Below are 23,848 nucleotides of genomic sequence, written 5' to 3' on the forward strand. Positions count from 1 at the left end.
AAGTGCTTGATAAATGGTAGCAGGTAATTTTGTAATTTATCATCACTGTTGTTTCTTTGCTTCTCCATACCTCAAAGTCAGGGATTGAAGCTCCAAGCCAACCTCCTTTCAGGTGGCAAAGGAGTTGAGGCCCAATGGGAGGGTACTTGCCCAGGTCTAACTGCCCCTGGGGCAGGCCTGTGTTTCTCCAAGCTCCAGGTATGCAACTAAAATGTGGCTCTGGCCTGAGCAGAGGGGCTCGTGCCATGGCACTGCCTCAGGGTGTTGCAGTGGGTGGGACTGTGAGCTGGCCTGGCACAGGAGGGCTTCCTGGAGGAGGAGGTAGCACCCAAGAGGCTAAAGATGAGACCTGCAAATTTGTGGGGGTTTGGACCCCAGGCTAGGGTCTCACAGTTCACAGCAAGGAGGGAGTAAGCAGGGAATGAACAAGGAACTAGCACCTCAGGTCCCAAGCCCGTATTCATGCAGCATCTTACCCTTTGCATAGTGGGCTTCTAACTAGATTGGAGGACCACAAGGACAGGTGGGAACCTGAGGGTCAAGGTGGGTGGAAGTTGACTTGATCACAGGGCTTTATAGAGAAGAGGATGAGGGGCCCTAGTCTGTGCTGTGTGGTGGGTTGTCTTTGGGGTCTAGTCTGAGCTCCTCAGGGCAACAGAGGCTGGTTGGCTGAGGGATGTTCCCTGCCTTCTCCTCCCCCACTCTTCATGAGCAATTCTTCCTCCTTTTGATAGAATTCAGGGCTACACAGAGGGCGTGGAAGCTGTTACCTTTCTGGTCATTGACCTGGAGGAGCTCTGGGGGCAGATGGGGTAGGAGATGGAAAGGGGACTTGGGGAACATGGCAGAAAGGACAGTATTTGATAGCTTTTCTTAGCCAAAAGGTGGCAAGACTGCCTGGGTAAGGCCACGACTGGTGTGTGCACAGGACAGTAGGAGAGACAACTTTCTCTCCCCTCTGAACAGGACAGTAATGCCAGTTTGCTTTATTTTAAAGAATTCTCCCTTCCCCAGCCCGGCCCACAGAAGTCGGGGCAGGTGCAGTTCAAGACTTAGTTCTGGAACCCACTCCAGGGACTTGTGGCTGCCCCTGTGGAGGTACCACCAGAAAGTAGTCAACAGCACCAGGCTTGTCTCAGCCTCTCGACTCCTTGGGCTCCTGTGGGCTTGAGCAAATTTACAGATAATTTACAGGAACTAGTGAGAAAAGCTGAGTTGACATATCTTCAGATTTCCTTCCGCACATGCCCCATGTTCTGAACTGTGTGTTCTGCTGTCCTGTTGCTCAATGTTGAGGTCCTGAAGGCCCAGATCTGCAGCTCCAACTGCATGCCCCCACTCACCTGGTCCACCTGCCCTTGGTTCAAGTGTGTTTCCTCCGTGTGGGCCTCGGTTTGCAATTTCTCCATTGCTGGAACTTCCCCAGTGTTTTGCTGTTGCAAGCAGGGCTGGTGTGAATATACTTGTACTTTGAATTTTCTTTTGTATCATTGACTTGGGACCTTATCTTGAGGAGCAGAGGTGATAGGTAATTTATTGCTCTCGTTTTGTGCCCAGCCCTGATTTGCTGCCCTGCCTGCCCACCATGGCTGTGCATGGGGCGGGGAGATGCTGTCACCAAACGCTGTGGGAGGAGGCCAGGGGCGTCTCTGGGAAGATGGAAGCTGTGAAGAGGTGATGCAGAACCTCAGCCCTGGGGTCGTGGGAGAGCCATTCAGGGAGCCATGGGAAGGGGTGGCCTCATCAGGGGGAGCAGGCTGGGCGCAGGTTTTCCCCACAGTGAGTAGCTGATGCACTGCGCTGTGGTTGCTGGGGAGCCCTGGCCAAACGGCCAGAAATTGTGCAAACAGCCCAGGACTCAGCAGCACTGGCCTGGCCCTCAGGATGCAGGGCCTTGCCTAACTTGTTTTTCTCTCAGCTTAGCCAATGCTGAGGTTTTTGTTTTTGTTTTTTTTAAAAATAAATTTACTTTTGGCTGCGTTGGGTCTTTGTTACTGCATGTGGGCTTTCTCTAGTTGCAGTGAGCGGGGGCTACTCTTCGTTGGGTGTGCAGGCTTCTCATTGTGCTGGCTTCTCTTGTTGTGGAGCACAGGCTCTAGTCGCACAGGCTTCAGTAGTTGTGGCACGCGGGCTCTATGGCGCAGGCTCAGTAGCGGTGGCACATGGGCTTAGTTGCTCCGCAGCATGTGGGATCTTCCCGGGCCAGGGCTTGCACCCATGTCCCCTGCATTGGCAGGCGGATTCTTAACCACTTGCGCCACCAGGGAAGTCCCAACGCTAAGGTTTTTCTGCAAGGTTCCTCACTCTGACTCACCACCAGGCTGTGTCTGCAGGATCCCCTCCTTCTCTCCCCTGGGGCTTGCAGAATGGGTCACATTTGCCCAAAAGTCATGCACAGGAGTGACGGAGCCCCCACTGACAAGCACGGTCTTTTACTTCTATTCGGGGCCTGCCTGGAGACAGACAGTTGCCTCTGCACCCCAAGTCCCAAGGGCAGTCCTGAGGTACATCTGTGTCCTTAGCCAGGCGGGCTGCCAAGTCCAGGCAGAGGGCACAGCTTCCTGGAAGTGTTCCAGCTCTTACATGGGGATGTTGCTAGGCGTTGCTGAGGGATTATCATCCCATTTTACAGGTGAGGACACCAAGGCTCAGAGTTGCCAGTAAGTGTCAGAGTCAAGATAGGAACCCAGGCCTGACTGACTCTGACCACCTCTGCACTCCATCTCCAGTGAGGGAGACAGGTTGAAGGGTGGGGTCCAGCAGTCTGTCTGAGGAGGGCTACCAGGTGAAAGCACTTGCAGAGCCATGTGGGCAGAGGAGGAGTAGTGACAGGTCCCCCCCTCTGTCCATCTGTCTGCTGTGGTTTTACCTGGCCCGGGTCCTGAGGACGATGAAAGGGAAGCTTCCTGAGGCTTCTGAGGTGAGACCACACTGAAAGTGGAGCTGGCTCCCATAGTCTGGCAGTTCTGCTGCCTTGGTGTCTGTCTTAGTGGGCCATGGATTCGGGGGCTGGTGCAGACTCTTCCCCACCTCTAGCCTTGGCAGCTTCTCTTTTTGGCACACTGACCTGGTGGCACATGGGATGGCGGTGGCTGGCTATCAGAGGGACCGCCCTTGTGGCGTTGGCCTGGGTCTCTGGTCTCAGCCCCCTGTGGCCCTCACCCTGGTGGGTTTTGAGGTGCCTCCGTCTCCTTCCCTGCCCACAATTTTTGAGCACCAAATCTGCCAGGCCTCAGGATCCTGAATGGCTCAGACACTGCGGGGCTGCTTTCACCCCAAGTGATCAGTTGTGGAGAGCAGACTTATTGGCGAGATGACTGGGTTGAGGGAGAGAGCGCAGCAGGTGGGCATGCAGGTGCCTTGGAGGAAGGACTCACTGCAGAAGCTGCTTCCGGGCTTTGTAGATGAAGAGAAATTCTCCCTGGGGAGCGGAAGCAGTGGTGCTGTGTGAGCAGGAATGCTGAATGGCGGGTTCCTGGATGACAGGCAGGCATTGAATACCCCACTGGGTTTTGGCGCTGTCCCACCTGCCAGGGGAACTCCCCCGCAGAGTTTAGCCAGGGCCGTGGCAGCTCCAGCTTTATATCTGATGGTGCACTTCAGGGTAAATGCTGGCGAGATCCCGCGGCGTCTCCCTGAGCACTGACAGGCCTGGGGAACTGGGCATGCCAGCGCTGGTTAGAGACCACGGTCTGGGGGTGCCCAGGGACCTCTCTGCTGCCAGGAGCCTGGGAAGGCACATCTGATGCTGGGCCTGGAAGGAGGGGCCCACTGGGAGGGGTCCGGCCTCCTCAGACACTGCTCCTTGCCTTTCAGTTTGCATGACCAACTGCCCGACGCTCATTGTCATGGTGGGGCTGCCTGCCAGGGGCAAGACCTACATCTCTAAGAAGCTGACCCGCTACCTGAACTGGATTGGTGTGCCCACGCGGGGTGAGACTCAGCCTTGGCTTTCCAAGGGGGCTTTGGGACTTTGTGGGGGAGCGGGGAGGAGTGAGAAGGCTGGACTGCCACAGGGCCTGAGGGTGGGTCAAGGTCAGGGGTTGGGGAGGGATGCTGTTGTGTGAAAACTGAGCCTCTCCCTTCCCCCAGAATTCAACGTTGGCCAGTATCGCCGGGACATGGTCAAGACATACAAGTCTTTTGAGTTTTTCCTTCCAGACAATGAAGAGGGCCTGAAAATCAGGAAGTGAGTTTGTGTGCGTATGTGTGTTTGTTTATGAAGAAGGCCCTGGAGCCCAGTTGCTGGTGATGACCAAGCTGTTCCTGAGACCTGGCCTTGCCCTACCCTGTGGGCTGTAACAGGACTGGTTTCTTGACCTCTCAGGATGTGGTGGGGGTGAGGATGTGCTGGGTTTGGGGACAAAGGGAGTGGGTATTTGGCCCCTTGGTGGCTTGCCCTGCCCAGCCCTGTGGGATATCTGTGGGAGGGGAGCGTGGAGCTTCAGGGAGATGGTGGAGGCTTAGCCAGGGCCCTCGGCTTACCCCAGGCCATCCATGGGGATGGGCTCTGATAGGGAGGGGAGCCCTAGGTGAAGCAGAGATGCAGGCCTCAGGGGTGCGGCAGAGTGGGAATGGGACTACCTCCTGACACCTTCTCGCAAAGCCAGAAGGATCAGACACAGAACTGGGGCGTTTCCTCCCTTGCCCCAGGATAAGCCTCCTACTGATATTTGGAGGCTGCTTGTCATGTTCTTGGCATGTGTTGGGTAGGCCTTGGCTTTCCTTTGAAGTTGCCTCAGTGTTGCTGGGTGACGAGATGGAAATTTGCATATGATACCCACTCTCCCTCTCCATTCAGACTTGAATTGATTGCTTTCTCCAGAAAAACTGAGCACCAGCTGTGGTCTGAGGAGCTATGCTATGCTGTACTCGGCAGGTGTCAACTGAGGGATCAGGAAGCTTCCTGCCCTTGTTCTGGGCCCAGCCGTTGTGGGAGGGCTTTGAGCAGAGGTTGGCCCAGTTCTAGTGACCTTCCCAAATCAAGCCCCAGGCCGGAAGCCCCTGGTTATTGCCGTGGTTGACCTGCTCCTTCTCTGGCCACCAGGGGGCAGGAGTTCCCCATCGTGGGGCTTGGCCCTTCCGTGCCTCTGCTGTTGGGTCAATGGGGATGGGCGGGCTGCTGCACCAAGAAGGGAAGTGGAGTCTGACATTCAGGTCTCTGGGGCCGAACTGTGAATTGTGGGTAAAACTCAAGGGTGGGCCCTCTGTGATAACGACCCAGACAAAAGTGAGGGTACTGATACTTGAACCTCCTGTGTGCTGTGTGTGTGTGATGCCCATTGCCGCCCCCTGCCCACCAACTTAAAGATGAGGAAATTGAGGCTCAGCAGTCTCACACAAGATCCCAAGGAACTTCACAGAGTCCAGACTTAAATCTAACCCCATGTACCACTAAAAACTGTCCTGTCCATCATTCCGGAAGTACTCAATTTGTAGATCAAAGGTTGCATCGAATGCAAATTCTGCAACAACCTCAAGCTGTGGGCACTCATTAGCTGCTTTGATCTTCCCTGCAGTGGGCTGTGGTGCCTCACTCCTCTAGATGCTGAGACTGAGGTCAGGAAGTGGTGGTATTGTCTGGGATCCCTCAGGGTTTGATTTGAAGCCAGGCCTGTCTGAATCCAGAGTGTTTGTGGGGAGAAGAAGGAAGCTAGCCTTCCCAGAGCTCGCTGGTCATTCTGCTCAGACTGCCCATTCAAGGTAGGAACATTGGGATTAATTCTCATGGCGAAACCCAGACTCAGAAGAGGTAAGGAAGCTGGTCTAGGGTCACCCAGCTGGAACAGAGGCCCCAGCAGTAGAAGCTGGGGGCAGATTCACGTGTGCCTCTCTGTAGGCACACCCTCTGGCTGTTCCTAGAAAGTCTCCCTCATGTATCCAAAGCCTGGGTCTGGCCCCTGGGCCATGGGTCCATTTCCCATTAACCAGCCCTAAATGTCCCACAGATAACTGGCAAAATAGAAAGATCAGACTTTTTAAAAATGGGAAACCTGGGAAGAGAAGCCTGCATTTCCCAGAGGCCCAGGTACGTACACATTGTTGAGCTTCCTAGAGCTACACAATGTGGAGGTCTGTCCCTAACACTGGGCACAATGGAAGATCTAGAAGAGGGCATGTACAGCCATCTGTACATGTGCAGGTGTTCCCTCTTTATGTACACATGGGTAAGTGTGTAAATACACACCAGGCACCCTCATATATGTGCACACAGTCACATACTGCAGAAAGGTGTGTACACATACCGTATGTACACACGTGGGCGTTCACACACGTGCATATCCTCCTGACACCAACTGTGTCCAACAGTTCAATTCAGTTCAATTCTGACCCTGTCTACCTGCAGTTAGCATCAGTTCCCACAGGTTAAGGACTCAGTCCCTCAAGACTGACCCCACTTCACACACCAGTCACAAGTCTCGGCGGGGGGCACCCGTACTTCTAACTGGCTATAAATTGGGGGTTCCCACAACCCCCTCTTCAGCAGGTTACTGTTCCAGCTCACAGAGCTCAGGAACATACTTGAGTTGTGTTTACTGGTTTATTATAAAGGATACAACTCGGGAACAGCCAAGTGGAAGAGGTGCACAGGCAAGGAAGGGGGCAGTGCGGGGAGCTTCCAGCCGTCTCGGGGTCTGGCACCCTCCCAGCACCTCATCTCTTCAACCTGGAAGCTCTTCAACTCTCATCATTCAATTCATCTTCAGCCCCCACCTCCCTTCCTGGAGGATGGTGGCAGGGCTGAATGTTGCAACCCTTTCATCACTTTCTGGTGATCAGCCCCATGCTGAGGCTGTATAGGGGCCCCAGCCTGAGTCGCTACATTAGCATCAACTCAGGTGTGATTGGAAGGGGCTCCTTGTGAATGACAAAAATCACTCCTATCACTTAAGAAATTCCAAGGGTCTTAGGAGCTCTGCCAAGAACCCAGGACAAAGACCAAATGTATTTATCAAACCACATACACCCTCTTGTATGTGCACAGCTGCACTTCCACAGGGGCCCAAGGAATGCTCACAGGTGCTCACTCACAGACTTACACATACACATATCCACCCATGCATGCACGTGTGTGCCCATCCACACTCACACCCACACGTGTTCAGGCTCCCAGACTGTTCCCCCAGCATCTCCACCTGGGCCCTGAGATCCCTCCTACTTGGTGCAGCCTCAGCCAGAGCAGACCACAGAGATCTTAGCCCAGAACATGGGGCTCTAAATGTGGGTGGCAAGAAATGGTCCCAGCCGTGCTGAAACTGTAGAAATGTGTCTCGGGGATGTGGGGGGCTCTGAGAAGCTCTGGTTCTTTATGTCTCAGTGCAGAAAGAATTCAGCGAGAGACAAAGTGTTAGATAAGTGATTTAATAGAATAGGACACTTGTGAGGTTTACAAGTGGGTGGGCAGGAGGGCACTGTGCCCAGAACTTAGTAGGCTACAGTTTTATAATCAAAGGGAGAGTGAGGAGGGGGAGAAGACCACCTGCTTCCTCATCCTTGAGTAGACATCAAGCTTCCATCATCAGCTCCTCCTCCACGTGGGGGTGGGGGGCGGAGTTTTCTTGTCCCTAGTGGTCAAACTGGGACTGTCATGGCGCAATGGAAACGAGCAAAAAGGTGGTAACGTATACTAAAACATGGTAAATCAGCTCAGGTTTCAGTATAATGTCACCCTTTCCTTATACTTTTGTTTTTAGTGAGCACAAAGGAGCATGTCCTAGGAATCATTAACTTACCACTGGGCAGGAGGTGGGTTTCATTCCACCATTGTTTTATTGTCTGGGGGCATGTCTCATGCTTCTGTCGCACGGTTTTGTTGTTAAGCAAGCCTGCTTGGTTTTGTGGTTAAGCAAACCTGCTTTCTCGAGTGATCATTTTCTTATAGAGGTCTCCCATACTTTTTCCTTATGATCCCTTAGTGGGATTAACTAGTCACCTACTTTGTCCCTTTACTCTGTCCTTATCAATGCCAGCTTCCTGGACTTTCAGAATTCAGGTTTTTTGGCAGAAGAAAGCACTTTGGGGTCTTAATTGAAAGGCCTAATAGAGCACAGAAAGGTCACAAGGAGGCATAAGAGCAGAGCTCCTTCCAGTGACCTGGACTCAGCTCTGCCCCCAGTTTCCTCATGACCCCAGGAGTCTGGTCGGCCTCTGTTTCCATGCTTGGGCACACTGGCCTGGCTTGGCCTGGCACAGTCCTTTGATGCACTAGGGGTTTACACACAAAATCCCAAGATCAAACAAATGGGAGATCTAACTTTACTTTTACATCAAAAAAGTACAGGTAATAGTGTTTGGGAGGAAAAATTTTCCCTTCTTACCTTCTAGGTTCTTTGGCTGGTCTAATAATTAAATTGACATGACACAGATTAACAGCACAGAAAAAAAGTTTAATAGCATGTATACCTCCTACACACATGTGAGAGACCTGGGAAGCCCTCCCCTTAAATACCATCTTCAGCTGAAGAGAAAAGAAGATGTTGGGGGTGAGGAGTCAGGAGAATTTACCTGGAAAAGCTCAGTAAACAAGGGTAAGGTTGTTATGCAGATTTAAATCTATGCCTTCAGGGAATTCCCTGGCTGTGGACTTGGAGCTTCCACTGTCGGGGGGCCTGGGTTCAATCGCTGGGAACTAAGATTCTGCAAGACGTCTGGCGTGGCCTAAATCAATCACTCACTCAATCTGTGCCTTCAGGAGTGATAATAGTTTCTAGAGATAAAGATCATCTCCCTCCTCCTGGTACAGCGATGGAGACCCCCTTACAAATGGAGATTTCCCTTATACTTGTAAATGTCTCTCAAAAAAGGGTAACTTCTACTCATGTTTTCAGAGCTGCTCCCGTGTCTGCAGTGTCTTAAAAATAATCAGCCTAAAATAATCCTTATGCCAAAGAGACATATTTTGGGGTGGCAAATTCTGCTCCCCTGCATAGATAAAACGTCAAAGTGATTTATCTATCTTCGGACCTTACAGGGGAAATGGATAAAGTCAGAAAGATCCTTATATGTGGCAATCCATTTTGCAGCAATAAACGGAAAGGCTGAGATGTCTGAGGACAGACAGTGTAGTCAGTGGTCAGTCATGGTGAGGGTTTTGCCCTTCCGGAGCACCTGTGGACCCGGGTGCGAGAGGCAGAGACACGGCACCCTCCTCCAGAAGGGATCATGTAGGGCGTTCTTGGTCCACTGAAAGAAAGGAACAGCCTAAAAGTTGAGACTTATGTTTTATTCAGTGAACAAAACTGAGGACTTAAGCCTAGAAGACAGCCTCTCAGATAACTGAGGGACTGCTCTGCAGAGGTAAGGTAGGTGCCATGTGTGGGCTCATTGAAATCATTCCTTTGATATGCACCTCAGCTCTCTGGGGCCAGTGTCCTGTTCTTTCCCATTCTGAGTCCCCTGAGGGGGCCCCTTTGGGGGTGGCTGCAGTGGCTGATAGCTTGATGGCTGCAACACCCTTTGTTTGCTGATACACCAGGTGGCATTCTTAGTCCACATCTCCCTTCTAGAAAGGAAAATTGAACATTAAGCTTAATGCTGCCTTGGGGGCCAGCAGTAATGTCTCTCCTTTCCCACCACCTGCACCGCCTGCCTTGCCCCCAACACACATACAAGGGAGTGTCTGGTTTTAGAAGTGCTTATTTTGATAGGGGAAATGCATGACACTTAGAAATCATGAATATGGCAAAATGGCAGGCTGGATTTGTACATGATGAGATGAAGAAGGAAAGTACAGAAAAGTGGTATTTCAAAAAGTATTCCTGTATGTATACCAAGGGGGAAAGGGGGTGGTGGGATGAATGGGGATATTGGGATTGACATATATACACTACTGATACTATGTATAAAATAGATAACTAATGAGAACCTACTGGTATAGCACAGGGAACTCTACTCAATGCTCTGTGGTGATCTAAATGAGAAGGAAATCCAAAAACAGGTGATATATGTATACGTATAGCTTATTCACTTTGCTGTGCAGTATAAACTAACACAATGTTGTAAAGCAGCTATACTCCAATTAAAAAAAAAAAAAAAGTTTCTGATGGCCAGAAACACGTAGCCTTCCACCTACAGGAGCAGGGTTACCAAACACTGAAAAGAGGAAACCTTGAGAAGAGAGAAAGGGCCCCAGGGGCTGCCCCATCTCCTATCTGGCATAGGATATATCCCTGACCTACTGCCCTGCAGCAACAAGTCAGGTGCTTGGCTGACCTGTGTTTTCTTTTCTGAAGGCAGTGTGCCCTGGCAGCCCTCCGAGATGTTCGGCGGTTCCTTAGTGAGGAGGGGGGGCATGTGGCGGTGAGTATAACACCCTGGTGGTATCTGGGAGTGACATATGGGAGCCCACATACTTCTACCCCTTTACTTATCAGGCATCTGGAGGGGAAGGCAGGGTGTATGTGGCCCTAGATACCCCTGGGTGCCAGCCCCTGGGAAGAAGTCTGCAGCTGCTGTGCTGGAAGAAGCCAGAGGCCAGATGTGGGCCAGGAATTTCCCTCTGGGTTTGTGGTTGCGTTTGACCCTGCTGGACTTCCCTTTGAATACTCACATTCTTGGCCACTCCACAAGTTAGAGGTGTCATGTTACCTAAGTCTTTAGCAAATGTGATTTCTCCTGGTGTGGAGAGCAGCCAGCCCAACATTTGGTGGCTATTCCAGGAATCAGTTGAATGCTGGGTAAGGGAATTCCCCCTCTGTGTTGGACCCTCCAGTCAGATGGACAGGTGGGACAAGGCTGAGCAAGGGTGTCTGCAGGAAAGGGCCCTACCCCAACCCTATGTAGTCAAACACGGGCTATTTTTTCCTTCCTTTTTCCTTTTGAAGGCATGCATCCTGGAGCTCTGTCCCCCAGCCCCATGTAGATCAGTTGCCCTCTAGGTCTGTCTGTGGCACAGCTGTCACCCTGGGAATTTCCTTCTCTTCCCTCCTGAGTTGAATGCCCTGCTCTTGGATCCCATGTCTTGCTTTTCCTTGTTTTACTGACTTGTTTTGTTGGAGCACATCCTCTAATAGCTTTCTGAGAAAGGTACTTGGGAAGTAAACTTTGTGAGACCTTGCATGTGTAGAAATGTCTTTTCTTTATCCTCACATTTGATGGATGGGTGGAAAGAACGTTTCCTTTAGAATTTTCATGACATTGCTCCATTGTATTATGGCTTCTAGAGTGGCTGTGGGAAAGTCTGATGTCATTCTGATTTGCTGATCCTACTTAAAAGTTTTTTTTCCCTAGGGAATTCCCCAGCAGTCCCAGTGGTTAGGACTTCATGCTCTTTCTGCTGAGGGCCTAGGTTCAATCCCTGGTCAGGGAACTAAGATCCCACAAGCTGCACGTTGCGGGCAAAAAGAAGTTAAAAAAAAAAAAAGAAAGAAAAGGGCTTCCCTGGTGGCGCAGTGGTTGAGAGTCTGCCTGCCAATGCAGGGGACATGGGTTCGTGCCCTGGTCCGGGAAGATCCCACATGTTGCCGAGCGGCTGGACCCGTGAGCCATGGCCGCTGAGCCTGCACGTCCGGAGCCTGTGCTCCGCAGCGGGAGAGGCCACAACAGTGAGAGGCCCACGTACCGCAAAAAAAAAAAAAAGAAATTTTTATTTCCTAGAGGAAACTGGGGGCTTCTCATGCCCCTTCCTCTGGGGAAGCTTTTAGGGGTCTTCAAGGTGATGTGCTTTATGGAGGCTCTTCTCCACAATGCTGGGTCCTTGGGGGGACCCTTTCCATCAGGAAACTCTTCTCCAGCAGCTCAGAGAAATGTCATATATTTTACTTTGTTAAACCACCCCCGCCGCTTTCTCACAACTGAGTCCCCACTCCCCTCCCATCTTCTTTTGTTTTTTAAATGAATTTATTTATTTTTTATTTATTTTTGGCTGCGTTGGGTCTTCATTGCTGCACGCAGACTTTCTCTAGTTGTGGTGAGTGGGGGCTACTCTTCATTTTGGTGCGCATGCTTCTCATTGTGGTGGCTTCTCTTGTTGTGGAGCACGGGCTCTAAGCTTGCAGGCTTAGTAGTTGTGGCTCGCAGGGTCTAGAGCGCAGGCTCAGTAGTTGTGGTGCACAGGCTTAGTTGCTCCGCGGCATGTGTGATCTTCCCGGACCAGGGATCGAACCCGTGTCCCCTGCATTGGCAGGCAGATTCTTAACCACTGCACCACCATGGAAGTCCCTCCCTGTCCTCATGTCTTGAAGTTCCTTTTATTCTGTTTGATTTAGTCTTTGTTTTTCATGTTAGAGGTTTTGCTGGAGCATCCAGTGAGCCCTGGTCAAATGCCCTTTGTAAAAAGTTACGCTCTAAAAGCTGCTTGGGTGGGCTGCCCCTGAGTGCTGGGCAGGCCCCGGGGGCGGTCACAGCCTGCCTGGAGGAGGCAAGGAGGGGGCCTGGGGCTCCACTTGCACCACCAGCCAGTCCTCCCGTCTCTTCTGCACACTTGTCCCTTTTTTCAGAGATGCCTGTGCCCTGTTCCTGACTACCGTGGTTCTGCACAAGCAGGTGTGCTCTGGTTGGTGTAGGTTTGTGTTTGGTTTTCTCTGTTTCTCTGAGCCAGTTACCATGTGTCTATCTTAAAAAACTGTGTTGACATTTCCCATCTCCTCTCCTCTCCTGTTCCCATTTTACTGGGGTGACAGGATGGAGTGGAAGTAAACGTGGGTTTAGTTCTACAAGTTTAACTAGTTTCACTGGAAGTCTTGTGAGTGAGTGCCTGCTGCCCTGCTTCCAGCTTCCTTGGGGTGCTCCCCAAGGAAGAGGAGGACCAGCCCAGCCATTGCAGGTCTGAAGGAGACTGGCCAGGCAGATGGCCAAACGGCAACTGGTCCTGATGAGAAATCCAGTCCCTGTGCTACAGCTGTCGGGTGGCCTCCCACCCTCTCCAGGACCAGAGGCTGAGTTAACCCCATTTTGGTCCTAGGTTTTTGATGCAACAAATACCACCCGAGAACGGAGAGCGACCATCTTTAATTTTGGGGAACAGAATGGCTACAAGGTGAGGCCTCCTTGGCTTACCTCCTTGGTTGGGCTGTGGCACGTTCGGGCCCTCTGGGGCCACTTTCTCGGCCTCCTGAGGCCCACTGGCCTCAGGCAGGTGGGCTCCTGAGTGGATTTGGGATATTGATTTTCTCTCGACCTGGAGTTATCTTTCTGAGGAAGTGGGGGTCTTGGTGGGAGAGTCCTTCATAGGGCGGCACCTGCTTTGGTTCTGTGCTCCTTGACCTGACCCCACCCCCTGAAGAAGGGCCTCTGGGCAGCATGGCCCTCAGTGGGTAGGGAGCTCCAGGGAGCCAGGCTCAGGGCCCTAAATGTGTCTCTGGTTCCTTCCCTCCTGCCCACCCTGGTCTTTGCTGCAGACCTTTTTTGTTGAGTCCATCTGTGTGGATCCTGAGGTCATAGCTGCCAACATCGTGGTAAGTGGTGCATCTGACCTTGTGGGAGCAGTAATACAGCCAAGATGGCCTGTGACAGTGAGGTCCATCTCCAGGTTAGGCTGGTGCCTGGGCCGACCTTAACTTGGTCTTCTTGAACATTGTGGGTAGGGGGGAAGGCGGTAGATCTCTGGGTCAGGTGGGGACTGCCCACCCGATCGCAGTCCCTCATCCCCCAAAGATGAGGGACTGCGGTCACAGGATGTTCAGTAATACTCTCTTAGCACTGGTATGGGAGCTGGGACCAGGGAGCCACTGGGCTCTTCCTAATGGGACCAGTGCCCCTGGGAGGCCAATCCTCCTGCCCAGCCTCCCCCCAACCCAGCATCCTCCTTGGTCTCCGACCTGCTTGGCCTCTGGCCCTGATGTGTCCTTGCTCTGTGCCTGACCCCGGCAGCAAGTGAAACTGGGCAGCCCTGACTATGTCAACCACGACAGCGATGAGGCCACGGAGGATTTCATGAGGCGCATCGAGTGCTATGAGAATTCATATGAGTCGCTGGACGAGGACCTGGACAGGTGAGGCAGGGCAGCACTGTGTCCTTGGCTGCGGTGGGTGGTAGGTGGGGTCCACTCGGCTGCCTCCTGTGGCTCCTCAAGGTGGTGGCTGAGGGACCACCTCCGCGGGCAGAGATGGTCTGTCCTTTTTTGTTTCTTTCCTCGGGGTGGAAATCATGGCCCAGGGGTGACTTGCAGAACCGTAGCTGCTTTATCTGGAGCTCTGTGAGTCACAGTTTTCTGCTATTTCATCAGAAAATCAAGCCTGTTTTCTATTCAGAGGGTCTTCCCACAAGGCTTTTGCAAACAGTACACGCTCTTCTTTCAGTGGGTGGTCTGTATTTTGAGAAGGGGACGGGGTGCCCAGACCCTGCCTACTAACAGCTAGCAGTAACCAGTGCTTGTGAGCCCCGCCTGCCTCCCTCTGGAACAGGGATCTGTGGGACTGAGTGCTGGGTGGGGACAGCAGCCAGCCACCGGCAAGCTCTTTCCGTAAAGGCTCAGGTGGTAGATATTTTAGGCTTTGGGGGCATACAGTCTCTGTTGCAGCTACTTAACTTTGCCATTTAGTACTAAAGGAACATAGATGATACGTAAATAAATAAGCATGATTGTGTTCTCATAAAACTGTATTTACAAAACCAGGCTGAGTTTGACTTGCTGGCCATAGTTTGCCAACTCCTGTATTATAGCAGAAATTGGGGCAGTGGTTAAGTGAATAACACTTAAGTAATTAAGTTAACTTTAATAACTGAATAAAGTATTACACAGTCCTTATAAATCATGCTGAAGAGACATGGGAAAGTGTATGTTATGTAGCATTAAGTGAAAAGGGTGGAAATATGAACTTGTACTTGGGTTGTTTATAATTACGTATGAATATATAGTTACGAACGAAAGAAGTCAAGTGACTGCTGGGGGGATGTTTTCTGGGATGTTTGAGGGACAGTCCCTGGACTGAGTCCCCTCAGCGACGCTGGCGCTGATCCGGTGCTGCTGCCCCGGCCTCTGTGGTTCTCCTGGTCTCCCCCCAGCATGGCATTGCTCCTTGTGGCTCTGTTCTCCACGCTGCAGGGCTGCACTGGTCCAAAGCAGGGAAAGCGGCGGAGTTGGGCTTATTGGCTGCTGCCACCAGCACCATCCTCCTGTGCTTCTTGTCTCGTCCACCTGCTGCCTGGTGTGGGACATGGCAACCACTCGGCACACACACATGACCCGGGCTGGGTTCTTGGGGGAGGGTTCGCTGGGGGAAGGAAAGGCCAGGCCCATGGATGGCTGACCAGGAAGACTGGAGGAGAAGCGCGTTTGCCAACTACTCCCAGGTCAATCCTGGAAAAACTGTCTCTTGTTCACCTTACAGATAGTACGTTGAGAGCTCATAGGTAGGCAAGAGGGGCCCGGGGGACATAGAGCAGCGATGAAGGTCCCGATGTGGTAGGACTGACCCCTCGCTTTGAATGTCAACTTTTGGGAGCATGATGAGTGTGGAGCACCTCTCACGGGGTTTGTCTGTATGTCGTGCGTGTCGTGTTGCTCCCACCTCACCCCCATCGCTCGCGTACCAGCTGGCAGTCCTGTGTGTTGTGGTCTCAAGCCTGGTGGGGTCAGAGATGCAAGGCTCTGAGGATGGTTCCTGGAGCTGGCAGGGCGTGGCCTCAAGGACCCCGGTCACACTCACAGGCTTCTCTCTACCCTCTCTGGAAAGGGATCTGTCCTACATCAAGATCATGGACGTGGGGCAGAGCTACATCGTGAACCGCGTGGCTGACCACATCCAGAGCCGCATTGTATATTACCTCATGAACATCCACGTAACGCCCCGCTCCATCTACCTCTGCCGGCACGGGGAAAGCGAGCTCAACCTCAAGGGCCGGATTGGCGGGGACCCAGGACTGTCCGCCCGGGGCAGGGAGGTCAGCGTGTGTGTGTGTGTGTGTGTGTGTGTGTGTGTGTGTGTGTGTATGTGTCTGTGTGTGTGTGTGTGTGTGTCTGTGTGTGTGTGTGTTTATTTCTGTGTGCATGTGTGTGTGCTGGTGCTGGACTCCAGCTAATATGCAATCCAGGTGGATGACCTCATTCAGTCTGGAATGTTCCCATTCTATAGGGAAGGTCCCCCGGCAGATGCCTGAATCTCTGGCTTGCATGCGAGCTCTCACCAGCTGGTTCCCTTTCCCTGGAGAGGCATGTCATTCTGGGAGTGAGCTGAGTCCCTACAGTGCAGCTGATGCTGTGCCACAGTCCAGGGGAGATACTGAAACCTCAGTGGGAAGGTCATACAGCCTAGGGCACATGGCCGGGGGGTGAGCACTGGCAGGGGACCTGATGACCCACAGCTGGAACTACACTGAGGATCTCGGAAGAATGCACAGGGACAGCACTTGTGGGTGTGGGTATCGGTGTCATCGAGAGTTAGTTCGTGTTTTTTACCAAAACTGTTTTCTCTAAGGCTGGGCCCCATGGACCCTTTGAGGGCAGCCCAGGACCTGTGCATCTGAATTTGCTTGTGATGTGTTTCAGTTTGCCAGGAGTCTGGCCCAGTTCATCAGGGATCAGAACATCAAGGACCTAAAGGTTTGGACAAGCCAGATGAAGAGGACAATCCAGACGGCTGAGGCCCTGGGTGTGCCTTATGAGCAGTGGAAAGTTCTCAACGAGATTGATGCGGTAATCACCATCTCTTCCCTCCCCTGCCCAGCTCTGGGCACAGCTGCACTCACCCAGGGTGACAGTGTTGAAGGGGGTCAGGGAGAGCTTTCTCTTTAACATTTCATTATTGTTTAGGGTTCTGATTCATCCCTCCCTCCTTCCCTGCCTCCCTCCTTCCCTTCTTTTGTATATAACTATCTAGGTGTACAAAGTGATGATTTGATGGATGTATGTATTGTGAAATAATTATCACAATAAGTTTAGTTAACATCCATCACCACATAGTTACAAATTTTAGTTTTCTTGTGATGAGAACTTTCAAGACATACTCTTAGCAATTTTCAAATATATGATACATATTGTTAATTATAATCACCATGCTGTACATTACATCCCCAGGGCTTATTTATCTTATAACTGGAAGTTTATACCTTTTGACCCTCTTCAGCCATTTTGCCTACCAGCTGGCTTGTCATGCTTTTAACTGCCACTTTCAAATCAACAAAACCTCAAAGGGAAAAATGATGCCATATACCAGGTTCACCTCCTTGGGCTTCCCTTCACTTCAGGATCTTGGCCCCTCAGGTCTTCTCTGCCTTGTGGCTCTAGGGTGGTATCAAACAGATTTATTTATTTATTTTTTATTTATTTATTTCGGTTTGGCTTTTCTAGTAGCTCTCAGTGGAGTGTTAGTCTAAAGCAAGCTAGTCTACCATTGCCTGATATGGAAGTCTCGAGATCAGATTTGAATCCTACAAAGATCACCCCAACTGATAGAATTGTTTTGTTGGGATGAGGTGGGGGGACAAGCCGGAGAAGGGAGACTAGTTAGAGGTCCTTGCAATGGCCTGGTGAGGTGATGACATCTGGAACTTGGGTGGCGGCAGTGAAAAAGGAGTAGATGGACTTGAGGGATGTTTCTTCATTTATTTATCACGTATTTATGTGAGGCTACTCTGTGCTAGGAACTGGGCCAGGTGCTGGGGACCAAGATCCTAATGAAAGGATAGAGGCTGTTGATGCCCAGCCAGGGGTCTAAAAAGGATCTAGGATGGCTCCAGATTTCCAGCCACTGGGAAGGGTTCTGGGGCAAGGAAGGTGATGAGCTCAGCTGAGGGCAGGAACTAATCTATTTTGTTCACCACATCGTAAGTGCTCAGTAAATATGTAGTGAATGAAAGGAAGACGTTCCTGGGAGATGTTCAAGAGCAGGTACCCAGGAGCCAATCCAATCTCCAAAGAGAGGTGGGGCTTGGGCATCCCCCCCACAGACATGGTGCTTGAAACTGTGGAATGGATCAGGTGGCTGAGGGAGGCAAAGTAGGACCCAGGACAGAACCCAGGGGAACCCTGGCATTTAAGGGGCTGTGGAGGAAGCTATGGACAGGTGTCTGGTGAGGTGGAAGGGAAACCAGGCTGATGGGGTCATGGGAGTCAAGGCAGAGAGGAGGAGGCAGTGGTCAGTGGGATGAGATACCATAGGGAGGGGGAGTGAGGCCAGGCTCCAAACTGACCATTGGGATGTCATAAGACCACTAGGATTCTTGGCATGAGCCTACTGGGTTGGTGCCCGGTGGGAATGGGTAGGGAAGTGAATGGGGGGGGCAAGGGACTCAGAGTCAAGGGAGACTTGGCCGTGTGTAAGCTGATGGTGAGGGGCTGGTAGAAAGGGAGAGAATGAGATGACAGGAGGCCCTGAGTGGTGGCGGAGGCCCAGATTCCAGGGTATCAGTAGAGGAGAGGGGTGCAGGTGGCTATAGAGTACTGTGTCTCAGAACTTCATGGAGGTTTCACTCAAGAGTGAAAGGAAGGAGGAGTTTCCAGTGGGCGTTAGCAAAGGGGAAGAGTTGGCTTGTCTGGAGACCAGGAGTCTTCTGTGGCCCCCTTGTCTGTGTTCTGGGGGGCGATCCTCCACCCCCAGCAGATGGATGCAGCTGTGGAAAAGGTAGACACTCATTCAGCTTGCAAGCTTGTTCAATTGTGTCCCTATGGATGAGATGGAATCAAGTTGGACAGAGGAGGTGAGGAGTAGGGAGGAAGATGATGAAGCCACATGCCATGGAATCCATCCCCGCTGGAAAAGATTGCGTAAGGGAAAGGGGGCGTCCATGACATTATGAGATGGGAGGGGCCACAGGCACAGCATTCATGTAGGGAGCCAGGCCAGGAAGGCTGACGGTGGGCTGTTAACCAGGGACATCTCCAGAGGGTCCCTTGGGAGCTTGGGCCACCTGGCCTCATGGAGGAAGCCTCTTTGTGAATAAGATCTTGTCCCCTGTCTGGTTATTGCTGGTCCACAGAAAACCTGTGACCATTCTTTTATTTGCTCTAGTACTTTTTCAGTTGATTATCTTAGCTTTATCTCAGGGAGCTGTCATATCTTCTGAAATAAGGATAATCCAGTTGTTACCTTCCCAGTTTAAGTGCCTTGTGTTTCTGTTGTATATTCTTTTTTTTTTTTGAAAGTCTATTTATTGTTTATTAATTATTATTATTTTTGGCTGCGTTGGGTCCTTGTTGCTGCACGCGGGCTTTCTCTAGTTGTGGTGTGCGGTGGCTACTCTTCATTGCGGTGCGCGGGCTTCTCATTGCAGTGGCTTCTCTTGTTGTGGAGCATGGGCTCTAAGCGTGTGGGCTCAGTAGTTGTGGCATGCAGGCTCTAGAGCGCAGGTTCAGTAGTTGTGGCGCACAGGCTTAGTTGCTCTGCAGCATGTGGGGTCTTCCCTGACCAGGGCTCGAATCTGTGTCCCCTTCATTGGCAGGTGGATTCTCAACCACTGCACCACAAGGGAAGCCCTGTACTTTTCTATATGGTTGAAAATTTTCAAAAGAAAAAGTTTGTGTATCTCATTAATTCCAACTTTAATTATATCATTCAAATTTTCTGTCTTTTTTTTCTGTTTGATCATCATAAATCAATAGTTGAATGTTAAATACACTCTAATTATAATTTTGTTGATTTTTCTTACATTTTCAAGAATTTTGCATTATTTTACCTTTTTTTCTTCACATATTTTGATGTTTTATTATAAAGTAAAATTCATGACTTAGTAATTTGTGGGACATAAAAGAAAACAGATGGCCACTCCAATTAGGTTAATTCAATGAGGATTTATAAAAGGACCTTTTTTCAAAGATAATGGGCAGGATATAGGGACCTCGTAACAACAGGGACCATTGCTTCCCTTGGGCAGAGGAGAGAGAGGATATAGGAACCTGGGGACAAGGGAGCAGTGAGTAAAGGACAGCCTGGTGGGATGGAACCTTGGGTGAGGGCCTAGACCACTGAAAGCAACTTCTTCAGGAAGGAGTCAGAATAAACATCTCAGCCTCACTCTCCTCCCTCCCTGTGACCTCCTGCCAGTGTTCCCCGTGGCCTAGCCCAACAAGACATTAGTGGCCATGGGAGCCTTGTAGATGCATGGACAAAGGTCAACTTCCTGGGGCAGAGAGCAGGTGGAGAAGCAGAAGGATATGGAGGGGCAAATGAGAGGAAACAGCACAGACTTCCTTCTGTTTCAGCATGTAAAAGGTGCTGTTCCATTGTTGTCTTCTTCTTTTTTTTTTTGGCTGCACTGGGTCTTCACTGCGGTGCGCAGGCTCTTCATTTCAGCATGCGGGCTTTTCTCTAGTTTCGGCGTGTGGGCTTCTCTAGTTGTGGCACGCGGGCTCTAGGGGGCACGGGCTCAGTAGTTGTGGTGCGTGGGCTTCTCTCTAGTTGTGGTGCATGGGCTTAGTTGCCCCGTGGCATGTGGGATCTTCGTTCCCCAACAAGGGATCAAACCCTTGTCCCCTGCATTGGAAGGTGGATTCTTGACCACTGGACCACCATTGGACCACCTCTATTGTCTTCTGGGTCACACTGTTTTCTAGCAAGGAGTTTTCTGTCATTCTTATCTTCGTTTTGTATATAATGTATCTTCTTTTACTCTATTTTCTCTTTATTACTGATTTTAAGCAATTGGATTATGATGTGCTTTGGTATGTTTTACTTTATGTTTATCCTGCTTGGAGTTCATTGAGATTCTTGGATTTCTGGGTTTCTAAATATGAGTTTGAAAAAAATTTAAGATATCATTTCTTTAAATATATTTTCTGCTACCCTGTCTCCTACCCTGGACTCCAACTTCTTGTATGTTAGACCGTTTGGTATAGTGTATAGAACCTATGGGATAATCCCACAGGTCACTGAGCTGCTGTTCATTGTTTCTCAGTCTTTTGTTCTTTCCAGGTTTCTGTTTGGATAGTTTCTATTGCTATATCTTCAAGCTCACTTATCTTTACTGCTGTTTTTGTTGAACTCATCCAACATCCAATGAACTATATTTCAGGCCTTACGTTTTTAAGCTCTAGGGGTTCAGTTTTGTTCTTTTTTGTGTCTTCTTCTTTTCTTGTGATGCTCTGCAGTCCAGGAAGTGCCTGCAGTAAATTGCTGCAGTCGTAGGCTCCTTGTGTCCCTTCTGGAGGATCACAACCCTGCTCTGCCTGTTGTCTAGTGTCTACAAACAATTGTTGCATACATTTTGTCTAGTTCTTTTGAATTGTTTATGTTGGGCCGAGAGCAAATCTGGTACCAGTTACTCCACTGTGGCTCAGCCTTCATTTTGGATGGTTCCTGTTTCAATATAAAACACTTTTTGCATGGATTTATACTTTGACGAATTTGAATATTATCATCCCTGCTTTTCTTTTTCCAATTTTTTTTTGTAAAATGCACATAACATAAAATTTATCATCTTAACAACCATTTTTATGTGCACAGTTCAGTGGTAATAAATACATTCAGAATGTGCAGTCATCACCACCATCCATCTCCAGAACTCTTTTTTTTAATAGTTTTATTTTTGTAACCATGTTAATGTTTATAAATTTATTTACTTTTTAAATATTTATTTAGGTTGCACCGGGTCTTAGTTGCGGCATGTGGGATCTTTGTTGCAGCATGCGCACTCTTAGTTGTGGCATGCAGATTTATTTATTTACTTTATGTTTGACTGTGTGGGGTCTTAGTTGTGGCACGTGGGATCTTCTTTACTTCATGCATGCGGGATCTAGTTCCCTGACCAGGGATTGAACCTGGGCCCCCTGCATTGGGAGTGCGGAGTCTTACCCACTGGACCATCAGGGAAGTCCCCATCTCCAGAACTCTTTTCGCCTTATAAAATGGAAACTCTATACCCATTAAACAATAACCCCCATTTCTCCTCCCCACCCAGCCTCTGACAACTACCATTTTACTTTCTGTCTCTTTGATTCTGTCTGTATGATTTTTCTGTCTCTAAGTATGTCACATAAGTGGAATCATATAGTATTTGTCTTTTTGTGACTGGTTTATTTCACTTATCATAATGTCCTCAAGGTCCATCCATGTTGTAGCATATGTCCGAATCACATTTTTAAGCTTGAATATGGTTCCATTTATGTATATACCACATTTTGCTTATCCATTCATTTATCTATGGACATTTGGGTTGCTTCCACCTTTTAGCTATTGTGCATCGGGCTGCTATGAACATGGGTATATAACTCTCTCTTTGAAACACTGCTTTCATTTCTTTTTGGTACCTATGTAGAAGTGGAATTGTTGGATCATATGGTAATTCTATTTTTATTTTTTTGAGGAACTGCTATGCTTTTTTCCATAGCAACTGCACCATTATACTTTCCTACCAGCAGTGCATGAGTGTTCTGATTTCTCCACATCTGTGCTAACACTTGTTATTTTTCTGTGTTTTTTTTTTTTTTTTTACAGTAGCCATTCTAATGAGTGTGAGGTTGTATCTCACTTTGGTTTTAATTTGCCATCCTTGCTTTTTGTCCATGTTTTTTTTGTTATGCCTACTCCCTTTTATTTTTAACCTTTTTCTGTCATTTCTTTAGATGAAAGGAACATATCTTTGGTTTATTTTTTGGCCTGAGAGCTTTTTTCATTTAGGAATCTAAACCCATTCATATTTATTATTACAATCGCTATCTTTGTCCTTTTTTTCCCCCAGTACCTTGCAGATTTCTTTTCATCTCTTTTTTTTTTTTTTTTCTGTATAAACATCATCTTTTCTGTGATTTGGAAGGCAAGCAGTGTTTTTATTCCAGTAGTCATTACCTTACAGCTTTTCTAAAACATTCTTAAGGAGAATGCTTGTAAATAAAGGAATAACTAAAATATACTTATCAAAATTAGTAACAGGAAAATAATTCTTGATTCTGTTGGGAATTATGAGGATGTGTTATTTCCATTTGTTTCCTTTCTGCCCTTTTTTTTTCTTTTTTTACTGTAATTGGGCAGAGTATAGCATCATGGTTTTTTTTTTTATCTGTTGTAGCTCTTCTTTAGAACTGATGAACTCTTTCAAAAGAGTAAGCAATTTCTGTGACCCGTTTTATAGCTCATTTAACCCATTTTGTGGGCTTTCATCAGCTGTGGCTGGTGGGAGTTACAGGAGGTTTCCAGCCCTGATTTCTTTCTCGTGCAAATAGCAGCTCCCTGACGCAGGTTAGGGGTCTGGTGTCTGCCTTCCAAGGGCACGGATATGGCTGGAGCATTTGGTTTCTCAGGGAAGCCTTGGCAGCCCTGATCTTTTTTTTTTTTGAGGTTAATCCGATTATTTTCCTAGATACACTGGATTCCCTTCTTTTTCTTTAGTTTGGAAACTATTCTAGTATCTATGATCTGTTAGTCATCTTTCCATGTTTATCTTTGTTCTTTCCTCTATTCTGGTAAACAGCCTTGGGCTAGTCTTCTGTTTAACATTGTGATTTTTTTCTTAGCCCAATCCACAATTTACTGTCTTATTTTTCCTTTTTTGAAAACAACAGCTTTATCGAGATATGATTCACGTATGATACAGTTCACCTATTTAAATTGTATGATTCAATCGTTTTTAGTATATTCACAGAGTTATGCAACCATCACCACAATCAATTTTAGAACATTTTTGTTGTTCCAGAAAGCAACCCTGTACCCATACCCCCATTTCCTTCCAGTCCTTCCCCCCAGCCCTAGGCTACCACCAATCTGTTTTCTGTCTCTATAGATTGGCCTATTCTGGACATTTCATTCCTCCTGTGGTAGAATGTATCAGTATTTTGTTCCTGTATATTGCCGAATAATATCCCATTGTATGGATATACCACATGTTATTTATCCATTCACCAGTCGATGGGCATTTGGGTAGTTGCCATTTTTTGGCTTTAGGAATGATGTTGCTCTGAATGTACAAGTTTTTGTGTGGACATGTTTTCATTTCTCTTGGGTAGATAGCCAGGAGTGGAATTGCTAGGTCATATGTTAA

General features: G+C 49.2%; 1 protein-coding gene across 1 annotated transcript in view; it reads left to right on the plus strand.

The window, feature by feature from the left end:
• Nucleotides 1-23,848, plus strand: part of PFKFB4 (6-phosphofructo-2-kinase/fructose-2,6-biphosphatase 4) — a gene marked incomplete at its 5' end in the record, with an annotated part of 35,442 nt that overhangs the window by 1,908 nt on the left and 9,686 nt on the right. The window contains 8 exons of the mRNA XM_082848704.1: nucleotides 3,817-3,933; nucleotides 4,093-4,189; nucleotides 10,233-10,299; nucleotides 12,902-12,976; nucleotides 13,338-13,394; nucleotides 13,810-13,931; nucleotides 15,616-15,823; nucleotides 16,428-16,574. Coding sequence (XP_082704830.1) covers nucleotides 3,817-3,933; nucleotides 4,093-4,189; nucleotides 10,233-10,299; nucleotides 12,902-12,976; nucleotides 13,338-13,394; nucleotides 13,810-13,931; nucleotides 15,616-15,823; nucleotides 16,428-16,574 — 890 coding nt within the window. The remainder of the gene's footprint in view (nucleotides 1-3,816; nucleotides 3,934-4,092; nucleotides 4,190-10,232; nucleotides 10,300-12,901; nucleotides 12,977-13,337; nucleotides 13,395-13,809; nucleotides 13,932-15,615; nucleotides 15,824-16,427; nucleotides 16,575-23,848) is intronic.

Source organism: Leucopleurus acutus (genome assembly GCF_964270905.1).
Source record: "Leucopleurus acutus genome assembly, chromosome: 10".
Classification (NCBI taxonomy): domain Eukaryota; kingdom Metazoa; phylum Chordata; class Mammalia; order Artiodactyla; family Delphinidae; genus Leucopleurus; species Leucopleurus acutus.